Source organism: Gekko japonicus, unplaced genomic scaffold, assembly GCF_001447785.1.
Source record: "Gekko japonicus isolate JY-2015 unplaced genomic scaffold, Gekko_japonicus_V1.1 scaffold341, whole genome shotgun sequence".
NCBI lineage: Eukaryota > Metazoa > Chordata > Lepidosauria > Squamata > Gekkonidae > Gekko > Gekko japonicus.
This window is the reverse complement of record NW_015170898.1, coordinates 902,390-917,114: the sequence shown is the minus strand read 5'-3', so window position 1 is coordinate 917,114 and position 14,725 is coordinate 902,390. Positions and strand designations below refer to the sequence as shown.

At 41.6% G+C, this 14,725-nt stretch overlaps 1 protein-coding gene across 2 annotated transcripts in view; it reads left to right on the top strand.

Moving 5' to 3' along the window:
• SKAP2 (src kinase associated phosphoprotein 2) overlaps window positions 1-14,725 on the top strand; it is a 144,999-nt gene that overhangs the window by 110,252 nt on the left and 20,022 nt on the right. For both annotated transcript variants that reach the window (XM_015418584.1, XM_015418583.1), the window contains one exon: window positions 7,950-8,030. In XM_015418584.1, the coding sequence (XP_015274070.1) occupies window positions 7,950-8,030 (81 nt within the window). The remainder of the gene's footprint in view (window positions 1-7,949; window positions 8,031-14,725) is intronic.

The window sequence follows — 14,725 nt, the reverse complement described above, 5'->3', positions numbered from 1 at the left end:
CCCGCCCTTCACTACCCGAAGGAGTCTCAGAGTGTCTTATGATCTCCTTTCCCTTCCCTTCCCCACAACAGACACCCTTTGAATTAGGTGGGGCTGAGAGAGCTCTTTCGAGAACTGCTCTTTCCAGAACAGCTCTGAAAGAACTGTGACTGATCCAGGGTCACACCAGCAGCTGCATGTGGAGAAGTGGGGAATCAAACTTGGTTCTCCCAAATTAGAGTCCGCACTCCTAACCACAACACCAAACTGGTATGTGAATCAATTCAGAGCAACCTGTTGGAAGCCCTTAAATGTATGACTGCCCTATCACACTGAGTTTAGTTCTTTCTAAAGATAGTTTTTTACATGTTAGAGCTAGAAGATAGTGGGATTCATCCCTTACAGTTAAATAGCAATGCAGACTTCTAGTAGATGGTTGGTAATGAATACCAAGGTACAGATGGCACAGTAATATTTTGTTTGTCTGGCGCAAGCTCACTTAAAGCCATAAGCATGTTCCCAACATAAGTGAATCTTAAAGCACCCAAAGACTGAGAAAGTTGAACATGTGCAGAAGTCTCTCGCATTGAAATTAGTGGGATTTAAAAGTGCTCAACTTTCACCAGACCGATAAGATTTTTGCTCATTTTTCACATGTATTTTCTCCCTAAAGGTCCCACCGTGTGCTTCTCTTATTGTTATTCTAAGAAAAAAAAACTCCATATATGTTTGTGTGTAATTATATATATATAAATAAATGTGTTTACTACTGTGGCATTCAGTAACATTGGCTTATACAACTGCTGTAAACTCTGAGCAACCTTCTGGAAGCACTTAAACTAATGTCAAATTTAGCATAGCTGCATTTCTCTAGAATTTGTTCTTTACGTCACCACTGGCTTTTATCTTTAAAAACAAGCATGCTGTGGCTTTAAGGAACAGGTGGTGTCCTCTTAGTTTTATGGGACTTGCTTTAAACATGCACAGCAGCAGAACTGAACAAAAGCATTATGTAAAGTTGTTTTATGGGTAAATAATTAATACATGGTATGTTTCCCCATCTTAAAAAAATAATTATTTCCACCTCCTCTGACCTATCTCAGCAGTCACCTTATTCTTGGCTTTGTTCAATTAGCTTAACTTTGCCTGTTGGACCAAATTATTGTCTTAATGATACCTGTGGAAATTCTTTGAGAAGTGCCAGGAAATGTTTTATTCTAAGCCCTGCTGTTTGCTCTTTCAAGAGATGTGCTACCCCGCAGAGCTAGTGAGAGTTGAGACTAACCATGCCTGCTGATGGCCTAAGACATCCCTGGAAATTTTGCAGATCTCTGACCACCCACAGAGAACAGTGGCATTCGCTCTGAAGTTTAGTATTTCCTGAGCCGCCTTTATTCTGTGTATTTCTTCTATGACTCCCCATGAGTCTTCAGAAGTCAGAGAGAGGACCACAAGCGTGCAGATTTCTATATTTCTGTATCCTTATGTTCAGGGCAGGTAAAACGGGATGATAACTTTTAAGGTACCTGTTAAAATTGTGCCTGAAATACAACCACTGGTTATCCCCAAGCATTAATAAAGCTGTAGAAGGAGGAAAGTTTAGAGCTGATCCTACAGGATCCTGCAGAGTTGATCCTATAGGAGTACCTGCGTGGCCAATAGAGACAATAATCAAGATGGCATTCTTGGTGCTGAGGGTTATGTCACTTTATCTGAGAAGTGCATATTGAGGTATGTGGAGGCAACACTATCCAGATAATATAGCCAGGAGGAACTTGAAGGATGGAAAAACATACACATTTCCAAAAGGAAGCAGAGGAAGGAACACATTCCAAACAATCTTCCATAATTTATAATTATGAATGGTCACAGAACTAAAAAGTGGTAAAAAGTGTTCCCTTTCCACATGTCCTCATCTTGATTGCCCCACCGGAGCTCTTTTGGGGTTAGAAAATATTGTAAGCATATGAAAAGATATTAAAGATGGGGCTCTTAGCCCAGGGCTTCCAGCTTGAGACCCTAAGTGAGCCAAGCCAGCGGATCTGGGGCTAGCCCAGGTCATGGCATATGGGACTATTTATTCTGTTTGTTTAATTAAAATATATTTTTGTATTTTGTAAGTTGCTTTGGGTGCGCACTGGGAAGAAAAGCAGAGTAAAACAAAAATAAGTTCGGAATTGTGTGATGGACAGGTCTAGCAGCCTGTAGCTGAGCCTGTTAGCCTGCTGATTGCAGTCTTAGTCCCCCTTTGACACATTATAACACTTGCTCCAGAGGCAACTTTGTAAGGCCATTTAAGCCCCGTGGCCATTCTTAAGCATAATTTGTTGCTTGGCTGCCCCAGTGAATAACTTCTGAATGATTAGTGTGCAAACCTAGAAAGAACTCTAGGGTTAAATTATCGTTTAAATGCTTTTAACTTATTTGGGACTGTGCATAGTGCTTTACAGAGGACAAGAACCTGTCCTGAGGAGCATACCTTTTAGGATTTTGCATCGAGAAAAAACAGGAAGAGAGGTGGTGATGAGCAACTGAAGACTCTGCATTTGTTTTAGTTAAAACTTAAATGTGATGTTTGGGGGTCTGTTTCTCTCCAATGAAATGATTAGCAATGAAAGCTAATCCTAGCAGTTGTTCAGAGCGCTACCTAACCCACTGTAGTCACCTTGTGGGGTTCTGCTTTGATTGCCCTTTCCTTCTGAGATTATGCAGGTGGCAACCTGGGAGAGTACCTTCCAGGTTGTGGCACCAAAACTCGAATTCTGACTACAGAGAATTCTGCTGTCGCCTTCTGCCAGCAACTGAAGACTCTTTCTTTCTTCTGGTGTTCTCAGCGATTCCTCCTTCCTGCCCTGTTTTTGTATGTGTATTGCAGTTTGGGTTTAATTACATTTTTTTGTTGTTTTAATGACTTTTAAGATGCATTTTTATTTATGTATGTTTTAAGCAGTTAGCTGCCTTGGTGATCCTGATGAGGGCAGAAAGACAGGGTATAAATTTTGTAAATGAATACTGGGAATTCATTAGCATTGTTACAAAGATTATTGCATGGATTTCTGAAGGGTATCTGGATAGAATTTAAAAATAAGAAGATGACTTCGGCTTTATGATTTCAGAGAATTGTTGTTTAAGAGTTCACCAAGATGAACATTGAAGAATAGCTGTTGTCCTTGAAAGGCAGTACAGAATTTTGAAAATATGGTTGTTTTTGCTCAGTCACCACATGTTTCTTGAAAACTTCTACACTTCTTTATTAAGCTTCAGCCTTGCCCATTTTGACGTTATTAGGCCAGGTGGGAGAACTCCCTTAATCTTTGGCCAGTATGAGCCTGAGTTACCCAAGGACGGGTTCTGGGAAGTGTCACAAATGCAACGTAGAGAAGCATTTTCAGTCACTGCTCAGCTTGGGAGCAAGGGCTGTTTCTCGCACCAAGCCACTGAAGCAGAGGATTGGGGTGGGAAAAAAAGGTTGGGGCATTATGGTGCGGAATTAAGGCACAGGGGATTAGCAACCTTTTCCCATGACAAGCCAGATCATCATGGTACAAGTGGTTAAACACCTCCTCTCTACTTTCGTGCCTCACCCTTTGGAGAGCTATCCTGCTCATCTTCTTTTCAACATTGGGTGGCAAAACAGCTTTTTAAAAACTCTGGCAATCTTGACTGATCAAAACGTATCCCAGCAGCTCCTTTGGACATGATGTGATTGGAATAATAACATCACTTGTCGAAGAGTTCCATGGTGCAGCTTGAAAGGCATGTAAATACAAGCTGCTTATTTGCAAGCAGCTTCCAGATTTGCAATATGATTGCTATGGAAACCACATAATGAAAACCTTATAACCATCTGTGGGGTTTGATGGATTTTACTGCATAGCTCAGCTGTTTTTGTTTACTGTTATTAAAGTATTGAGTAGAATATATTAACCCACAAACTGTTGTTATCTGAGATATTAATTAATATTGTACAATGACATTGTGTCTCTTAACTAATCCAGTACAATGGAGTGCTAGATACTAACGGTGCTATTAATAAGGGCTAATGGAGACATCTTAGTAATGAATGCTAGAACATTGGAAGGCGGGGTGAGGTGGAATTGCTGGCTTTACGTATGTTATCTTTGGGATTACCCATTTTGTGGCAGAAGCACTTATGGAAAGCCTGTCTTCTGCAAATTTTTATATTAATCTAGCCTGTATCCCTTCAGGACAACCAAAGCAATAAGAAATAAACAACATATTTTAAAAAATAAGTAATCCTAATGGAACATTGATTTCAGGAGACAATAAGTTGGTCTGGGAAGCCTTCAGTTGAACTCCAGCTCTGGCTCCCTGAGCAGGGGTCATTTCGTAGAAAAAGAGGTGCAGGAGCTCTTTAGCATAACTCATTAGCATAACTTATTTGCATGTTCCACACCCCCTGACATCACCGGAAGTGTGTCAGAAGGCAACACCCACCGCTCAGGCTCCACTGGACTGTTTGGGATTGCTAGCTATTGGGGGGGGGGACGTGCAGATCTGTCCTCGCAGAGGAGGGAGAGCTTGTGCCTGAATAAAACTTGGTCTTAAAGGTGCCACTGGATGGTTTTGGGCTGGGGGGAGCTCTGCAACTTACCTGGCTGCTTCTTGCTCTGACTGAGGGCTGCTGGGAGCAGGGGGTGGGGCTTGTTGCATGAGCCCGCCCCCAGGGATCTTTACTGCCGGAGCTCTGCTCCTGTGCGCTCCTGCAGGAAATGACCCCTGTCCCTGAGTAAATCATTTTCCTCCCCACAAAGTGGTATTCTGAACTAGGATTACACTGTGATTTAGAATCCTGGTTTGTGGGGAAGAATATTGTATATTACTTGTGTATATTACTTGTGTTTGGATGCTCTGTGCAAAGGATCAGGCTGCTATGGGTGAAAAACGTAAGAGAGACCCAGCTGTCAGTCATAAATTAGAGAAGTGGGGACAGCTTTTCTTTGCTTGAAGGGCATTAGAAGGGAACAGTGGATTTGGGGGGATCTATTTGGGGAGAGAATTAATTTAGGGAGGGAAAATGTAATGTGACGCAATAAAGCTGTGGAAGGGAATACAAGTTGCTGTGCTTACTTCATGTCTGTCTACTTCGTTTGTGCCCAGTCTTTCTCCCCAGTGGAGACCCAAAGCAGCTTACACTGTTGTCCTCATTTTATCTTCACAAACAACCATATGAGGTAGGTTAGGCTGAGACTGTGTGACTGGCCCAAGGTCATACAGTAAGCTTCCATGGCAGAATGGGGATTCGAACCTGGGTCATACAGACCCTAGACCAAAACTCTAACCACTACACCTCACTTTGCATAGATACATTAGACCTTTGCATAGAAATGTCACAGACTTTCAACCTACTTGCATTTAATAACCATCAGGCTTCACTGTTTACAAGGTTTTTTAATCCCTTCTCCGTATCTCAGTGTGTGTATCTGTTTGCACATGAGGGTACACTCCATGCATCTGAAGTGGGTTCCACTCCATGCAAGCTTATTCCACAATCTGTTTGCCTTTTAAGGTGACACTTTACTCTTTTTATGTTACGTTATCCTTATCTAACCACTGTGAAAATCTAGATTATAAAAGTCCTTGAGACGTCAATTTGTCTCTTTCTGTGTTATGCATGCATGCTGCTTCTGTTACTTTGTAAAGCACCATGCATGCTGCTGCTGCTGTATTCTCGGCTATGCAGATTCCAAAAGGGTGGGCTTTTTGAAAGATTGTTGGTGAGAGGCCTTGAGCAAAGAAGACAAGGGTTATTTGGGTTGGTTAGCATTCTCAGTTAATTAAAGTTAAACTCAAAATATTGCATTGCTTATTCTTTCCAGTCCTGGGGAGCAGGCAGCTTATGAGAACCAGTGGTGGTATTACATTGACCGCTTTGATGCAATTGTTTAAAAATATTTAGTGGCAAAGGTTTGTCTTTGGCTGCATGCTTAGAAATAATTTCTCAGTATAATGTAATGAGAATGTAATGCTGAGACTGTTTCTGGATGCTCCAACACACACACGCATGCACATGTATGAATGATCCCAATTTACCTGTGTAGAACCCCTGCCTTGTTGGCTAAGGTGCATGATGATGACCTTCTTCAAATGTACTCCGTGAGCTTCATCCAAATTCTACACACTGGCCCTACCATTGCATTCATTTCAAAAGCAGCATGCAGCCATGTATCACGAGTTTAACTACTGTTGCCTCAACTGATTTTATCCCTGTCATCTTTCTTCTTGTTGCCAATGGGACATTTACTCTGTGTCAGTTAAACTCCAGCTAATTCCTAATGGAGGTAACAGCATTTGGTGGCTGACTCCATTTTCCATCCTCTGTCAACTCAGGGACAATAGCCTCTACCCTGAATCAATGCCTGGTAGCTGTGATTCAATGGGGGGGAAATTGAAGAAACGGAATAAGGGCCACAATGATTGTGGTGATTAGGTCGGTGTGGGCAACTTTTTTTAGCCTCATTGCCAAAAAAGACGCAAGGTCTGCCTCTGAAGATGTTTGGTGTTCAGGCAAGAAAAAGGTAGTGCTAGGTTTGCTTTGGATGGAGAACCAGTCTTGTGTGGTGAACACTGTTTCTTATGTATGCCGGGGGCTTCCTAACTGCTGGTTTAAGGTCTCCTTGAGATTTCTGAGTGAAGAGATATTCTTACACCTAAGTACCTGGATACGTGCTTTACATATCTCTGTATCCAGTTATACCTTTTACATACATACAGTTACTGTAACTGGAAAGCAGGTAACCTAGTAATTACTGTCTATTCCATAATGCCTTCAAGGATTGATATTGCAACAGTCTCTAGATGGGTTGCCCTTAAGGAGTAGTTGTGGCTGGGGTTAGCAGTTGATGGAAGTGGTCATACCAGGGATGCTGAATGCCAGGGAGGTACATCACTGTTCTGGGAGTTTCCCATGCATTCTGGACCTCCCATGTGATTTCATGGTGTCAACTGGATTTAGAATGGAGTGGGGTACAGTCACAGTTACAAAACTGCTTGAATAATGCATGGATTGGGCCCGAGCAATGTATATGATGGCTGGTTTCCACAATGTGCCATGTGTCTAACCATGTAAAATGAATTTAAATTAAATGGTGCTGATATGGCAACATCCCTTTTTTAAAAAATGTGGCAACATCCTTATGTTTCTGCCTACTCTTTGGGATCCTGCTCCACTGCCCCGCTTCATGTGAGGTGAGGTCGTCATTAACTAGGAATACGGCCTTTTCATTCATGGCAGCCCAACTCTGGAGCAGTGGCCCTCTTCATGTGCACCTGGCACTAGATTTGTGGTGTGTTCCCCCCCCCCAAGCATCTGGTAAAGACTTACTTTCCCTCCCAGGCTTGTGTTGTTGTTGCTTTCCCCCACCGCCACTTTGAAGCCCTGTTTTGTTTATCTGTTCTCTGCTGAATTTTTTTTAGCTCTGCTGCTTTCCCATTTTAATGGATACATCTATTTTAAATTGTTGCTGTTTATCACTGATTCTATTTGTTTTGTAGATAGGGAGTGGGGTTTTAACTGTGGGTATTATGGTATTTTAATTGGGGTCTTCAAATGATTTGTTAACTACCTTGGGAATCGGTTTCTGGCTGAGGGAGCAGCATATGCATTAAAAAAATAAACATGTGAAAACGCTGCAGAAAATTAATGTTATGAGAATCTTAGTATATTAAGAAACTAGCACAAGAATGGATGCAGTCAATTGCAAGACATTATAATGACCCAAGAATCTCTTTGAAGAACTGAGGTGGGCTCATTAGCAGATCAAAACCAAGGAAATTTTTTAGAGGAGGAAATTTTCTGCCCTCTCTATGGCTGTCTGTGTGTGAAATACTTGGTCTCTCTGACAGACACAATTTACGCTGTAAATTGCCCTCTGTGTTTTCTAAAGTGTTCTGGGTTATAAGTCTTGTTGACTAACATGCTTTCCACAACATATTGCTTGTGTCTGCAGAAGAAGAGGAAGAAGCCAAGGTGCCAGCGAAGACTGAAGAACGGAAGAAATTGAGCCCAGAGAATATTGCCAATGTTTCAGGTACCTGGCGTTTTTTTGCCTTTCGTTTTGACTCTGTGGCTTTACCCATGTTTTCCTCCTCCCAAAGCACAAACAAAAGGTTTCAAGTTCCAAAAAGTTTGCATGTGTCTAATATACATTTCAACTGATTTCTTACGGTAGCAAAAAAGAAGGAGTGGGGGGGACTGTTTAGCACCATTTAGGATGCATGAAAACCACTTGAGAAGGATTTATAAAGTAAGCCAATTTATACAAGGTATTCCTTCCTGAATTACTTTGTAATGACTCAATTAGCTTTCATTTCTTCACAAAGGAGATTTAGCTGCATAAATTAGCTTATCATCATTGAGGAAGTGTCACTGCTAAAGGACAGTTTATAGATACAACATGCAGTTGCTGTCAAACCCATAAGAATGTAATATAGACATCTGTGTATACTTTGTGCTTGAGCAGAACAGACTTCTGTCATTCAGAGCCTAACAGGGGACAACAAGTTGCCCAGGGGACCAGCAATGTAGACGTCTCTGAAAAGGTCATCTTGACACGGGCTCTGACAATCGACCCACAGCTCTGTCTTCTTTGATAAAAATCAGATAAACTTAAGACCACTAATTGATCTGCAGCCTGTTTAAATGTTGGCCATGCATATCTTCATTGCATATGATTATACCACAGAAAGCAAATGAACTAGGTTGAGAAATGCCAGCGTCCGGTGATAGCAGAATGGAAAAGTGACAGCAGCATAAAAATCAGAGTGGGACAGCCGTGCCCAAGAAGTGTCTCCTCCTGCCTCGCTTTGGCAACTTGCCTGTGCTAATTAGTTGTTTGGGGGGGGGGGGGACACAAGCACAACTTCCGAAGCCCCATGGCAGGGATGATTCTTCTCACCAAGCATAAAACCAAGATAAACTTGTACTTCAGAAGCTTTGTTCTGCCTGCCCTTTTGGCTAGGGTTTTGGTTTGGCAAACCAGCACTTGTCCCTTATCAGGATTCCTCTTTGCAACTCAAGACACCTCCTGTGCAAGATGTGCCCTGCAGCAATGAGGCCCCCTGAAGAAATGAACCCTGGGTTATCTTTCCCGTCATATTTCTTCCACATCATTCTTCCACTGCTGTCAGAGAAAGGGTGGACGAGGAGTGTGTTCAGGAAGTGTGTTTGCTATGCCCTTCCTCTCCTAGCTTGTGGAAAGGAAGCAGGCCTGGTTTCCGGTCTCTCACAGGAAACTATCTGAACAGGTTGTTGGTAGACAGTTTGGATTTGTGTTCGCTGCAAAGGAAACAAAGATTTGAGTCATCGGATGTTGCCAGCAGAATGGACCACTACAAAACAAGCATTAAATTACATGTCTCTGTGTAGCCATGGTAACTGAATCACTGAGGCCCTTAGGTAACTAAGAGGTGTGCCTACATTTCTATACAATGTAGGTCAGCCCCATTTCAAGGACATTATAAAGTGGCCACCCTCCACCTTTTAAACAAAACTGTAACAAAAAATGTAAGTAGTCTAACTCCATGCAGAAGTAAGTTCTGCTGAATTCAGTGTGGCTCACTCCTAAGTAAGATGCATAATTTTGCAGCCTTAGTAAAATTTAAACACTGACTATCATCATTGGGAGGGAGGAAGAATCCACATGTGTTCTAGGCCCCGAACCTCAGGTGGGCAGATGTACAGGAAAACTGCCGTACTGCACAGGATGGGGGATGAGTAAGTTGCAAGTGTTCTGGAAACCAAAAATAAAATATTGCAGAATGTACTAAACTTGATTTTTTTACCTGCCTCCAGTCCCAGCCCTATGGAACAGTTACCTTACATAGGGCTGAATTTCACAGTTTAGGGAGCTGAATAGGCGGGTTGCCATTTTTGAGACTAGGAAAGAATACCAAAGCTGGGGAAATCAGCCACATAGTGATTTGCCCTTTAGCTCTGGATTAGGGGGTAGAGAAAGAGCCTCTTCTGCAATGACACCCTCCCCTCCGCCCAATAGGGTTCTTTCCCTGCCCCCCACTAGGTTGCAGGATGATTTAATTGGTTTTATAATCCACCTTGGGTCTCAGAGAGAAAAGATTATCAGCCAATTCCCTTTTCGTGCTGGCCTTCAGAGGGAGAAAGGAGGGAAAGTTGGTGGAAGAAAAGGATCATTTAACTGTCAATCTCCTCAGATAGGGTATACACCAGTGGTTTCAAACCTTTTGGAGATCCCCTTAAAAATGCAGCATGCAAAAATCAACAAAACTGCAAAAGTCTTCGACCTATTTTCACAGGCTTTGATACCCGTTTGGATTAGGACCCACAGGTTGTGAAAACTTATTCTAGATCTTCTGACAGGCAGTTATCTTATAATCAGTCTCCAGGAGTAGTACAGTGGCCTGGAAGGGCGCATACTGATTTGTAAGCCCTCAAATGTAGTATTTCTGGTTAGAGGGAATCTAAGAGGCAGGAGAAACTCTATGTGATAAAAGCACGAGAAATCTTAAACTTGGTTGGAAGACTTGAGAGAAATATATCGGTTTAACCCTCATACGGTAATCTGGCAGTTTCTGGAATATTTTTTTTTTTAAAAAAACTCAGTAACACTGTATCTGAAGAAGTGTGCATGCACTCAAAAGCTTATGCCATTAATAAAACTTTGTTGGTCTTAAAGATGCTTTGTACTGCTGCTTCAGACCAACATGGCTACCCACCGGAGTTTTTCCATTGGTGACACTGTTTCCCCAAGTTAAGTCTACCCTACAGCTACAATTGTATATACTTTATTACTGAACACCAAAGCTTTCTTCTCCCCCTCATGGAAATAAAGTTATGGGTTCCCTTTCCCTCATACTATTCCTTGGTATATACAAGTGGATAAGGTTATAACAGGCTAAATATCAGGGCAGAGGAATGGCAAGGGTTCTCCACAGCACACCAGAGGCAGGTGTAATCAGCACCAGCTATTTACCTCCCATGTGGCTATCATCCAGTAAATTAGCAAATGTTACCAGACCCGTTCATAATCAAGTCTTCAGCCTCTCTGGGTTACTTAAATTTGCTTGGTGATGGGGCAGAGTGGGTTAGTCCTCCAATATTCAGTCTGACACACTGCCAGTTAGAGGACAGTGACGTTCTATTAAGTGTGGGCTCTTCCTTCCTAAATAGAAAAGGCCTGAGGGCTGAGCTCATACACACAACACCAAGAATAGGAACAGAGAGATAACAAGACCCATATCAACCAACCAAACATACAATGCCACAACAGACTTACAAACTATGTAAATATATAAATAAATTTAACTGATACTGAGCAGAGTGCACACTTGCGTGCTGCCACAGGTTACATAATGACATGAGGGAAAGATTAATTAATTTATTTGTTTCATTTATACCCCACCTTTATCCCCGATGGGGACCCAAAGCAACTTACATCATTTGCCTCTCTTCCATTTTATCCTCACAGCTACCCTATGAGGTAGGTTAGGCTGATAGATTATGACCGGCATGAATGGGGATTCGAACCCGTGTCTCCCAGATCCTAGTTTAACACTCTTATTCACTATACCGCACTGGCTCAAGATGTGTGTGCAGTTCTTATTCTGATGCCCTCCCACTTTGGGGTGGAGGGTGAAGGTCATATTTTATTTTTTATGTAGAAAATTTCTCTGCCACATCTCCAAACCACATGCCCGAGGCATCTTACAAAATACAATATAGAAAACACACAATTTGTTTAAATCCAGTCCTAAGAAGCCAGCCAGGACATAAAAAACTGACCGGCTTAAAATGAATATTTGAATTTTCTTGAGTCTCTTCGTTTTCATGAATCTTAAAGTTTTCCTGCACAGTGGAGTGTTACAAAGATCTGCAGAAATCTCCGTTTTCTTAGTTGGTAGATCCCCTTGTGATGCTTGGGATTTCTGGAACAGGGCAACAAAGTTTACTATTAAAGGGAATATATTACTGTTACCAAACATCATTCCTTTCGAATAAATCCTCTCCTAAGCAATAACTCACACACAGCCTGCAGCCCTGAGCTCTTTATGAAGCCTGAACATATTGTTTAAAATGAATCTCAATAAATCTCAGAATGCTAACATTTAAAGTGTATTTCTAGAGTTCATCGAGGTATACAATTTGAAATGGGGTGCCGGTATGACCTGGAGAGTCACACTACAGTGTAATCAGTTTCATTGCTGAGCCTTAAAAACTGAAACTTTAGTCTCTCGGCAGTGACAGGATCCAAACATCCTTACCATTTTTTACTGTCACATCAGCAATTGCACAAATATTCCACAATGACAATTTTGTTCTCCAGCTGTGGGCTGGCATTCATGCAAATCCTATCCAAAGTGTGGTTGCTGCATGTAAGTAATGTACAACTGAGCTCTTGTTTCTAATCCGACACTCTGCACTGAAAAAGTGATCTGACCTGTTGTAAAAATATTGATGTTTTCCTTGGTCTTAAATTTTTATGGGCTGGCCTATACATTTACGCTGGCTTCATACAATATCCTTGAAATAAGGCACCATAATAGTGATCTCCCCAACATGAAATTCGGCTCAAGCAGTGGTTTTAACACTTCATTATGGCAGTGACCTCTGATCTTCCCTGGACCAGCTAAGCATGTAATGTTAGAAGTTTTTGGTTAGTTATGTAGAATAACGAGTAGACAAAGAGAATTTCTGCCTTACCAGAGATCACATGACATGAACTTCTTCTAACATTACTTTCGAATGTAATATGTTTTTCACATTAGAAGTCCCCCCCCCCCAGCAAAAAATACGCACAGGATTTTCTATCTGTATTCCCATGCATCTTAAGCCATTAACAGTGCTGTCCCATGCAGAGTTACTTCATTCTAAGCCCACTGAAATCTTTGATGTAGACTGGAGTAACTCTGTGTAAGGTTGCACTTGTAACTGACACATTTTAACACAGGTTATTCCTTAACACACTTTTCATCTCAGGCTTGCATATGTATGGTGGAAAGAGTCATTCTACTTCTAATGTGCTTTACAGCCCAATCCTATGCATGTTTACTCAGAAATAAGTTCCACCTTCTTTAAATGGCTGCCTCTCCCCGCATGGGACTGCTGCTGTACTTTGATATCTAAGCATCTGTGTCTTGTGACAATTAACAGCTTAGCAGAGAGCCACGCAGCTGCCTCATCACACACACAACACAGTGGGGCTGTCACATTTTCCTCATCCCTTTTGGAAACCTACTACTTAAGACTGTCAAGAGCAGCTTTCAAACCTTAATGGGTGGAATACTTACAATCTTTACAGCTGTAGGGATGGTCATGGAATAAACTGGAGAGAGATGAATGCAGCATTTTTAGTTCACTTCAAGCTTTCAGCACATCATTTAAAAAATGACATTAAAGCTGTTTACAGCAATTAGATTTTACATAAATGCCAGTCTGAATATCAGGCCATACATTTTAAAATTATTAAATACCACTTATTGTAATTAATACACACACACACACACTTGCTGTGATGCATGTTTCTTGGTTCTGCATAATCAGACCTCACAAGCAAAGATGGTTATCTTTGACCCCCCCCCTTCTTTAATTTCTGAATTAACCGTGTAATACTTTTTAAAGTTGAGGCTGCTGAAGCCTACCACTTTATTGGATCTCCTGTTTTTGTGATGGAATGTTAAAACAGAGTAGAAGTACCTGCCATATCCTTTGCTATGACTTCCTGATGTTAACTTTTGTGCGATTCGTTTTGGTTGCTATTTCCCAGTTCCCCAAATCTGAGTAGCCTAATTTGCACACTACTTGCATATTATGCAAATTGTTTTCAAAGTCTATAAGCCAAGCATATTTAGTACACTTTTACCACAGTTGCATTGTGCTTGTAACTTGCACATCATAAAAATTGGGGAAGGTGCAGGGAAGAGGTAGCTGCCCACTGGCTTATGCCAGACTGGATTGATCTTTCTCACAAATTCTGCCTGCCTGCCTGCCTTCTCTGGGTGAGAAACTGCTGAAGAAGTGTGTGTGCACATGAAAGCTCATACCTTGAATAAAACTTTGTTGGTCTTAAAGGTGCCACTGGACTCAGACTTTGTTCTGCTGCAAAGCATGTTAGGGTGAGATGTGGCAGGTTGCCATGTTCCCCTGCCCCAGCTTTTGCTGCTTCAACAACACATAGTTCTGCATCTCCTCCTCAATTATATGAAAGTTAAAATAAAATAAAATGCAGGCTGGTTATTCTTTCCATTATCTGAATTTGATTTTGTACAGAGCTTACTGGTTAGTCACCGTGCAGACCCAGAATTGGATGGGCAGGCAAGAAAAATATGTGTTAAATACATAAATAAATATGTCTGGAATAACTCCCATCACTGTTAATAGACATAATGCGGTCTATATCAACAGGAGAAGCAATCCCATAGCAAATGAGATGCATCGCTCCCTAGATGTACTCATGAACATTTCATTAAGCCTCCAAGTCCAACTGCACTAGAGATAATGAATTAGTGCAGAAGACGCCTTTTATGAACACACATACACACACACTGCTTTCCTGAGTAATGTTGCTCTGAGTGATGTTGCCCTCTTACAATACATGAAATCTATACAGCATCCTCAGCATTTCCAGTTAAAAGGATCAGGTAGGAGGTGATATGAAAGACCTCAGCACGAGACCCTGGAGAGCCACTGCCAGTCTGAGTAGACAATACTGACTTCGAAGGACCCCAGTGGTCTGATTCAGTATAATAAGGC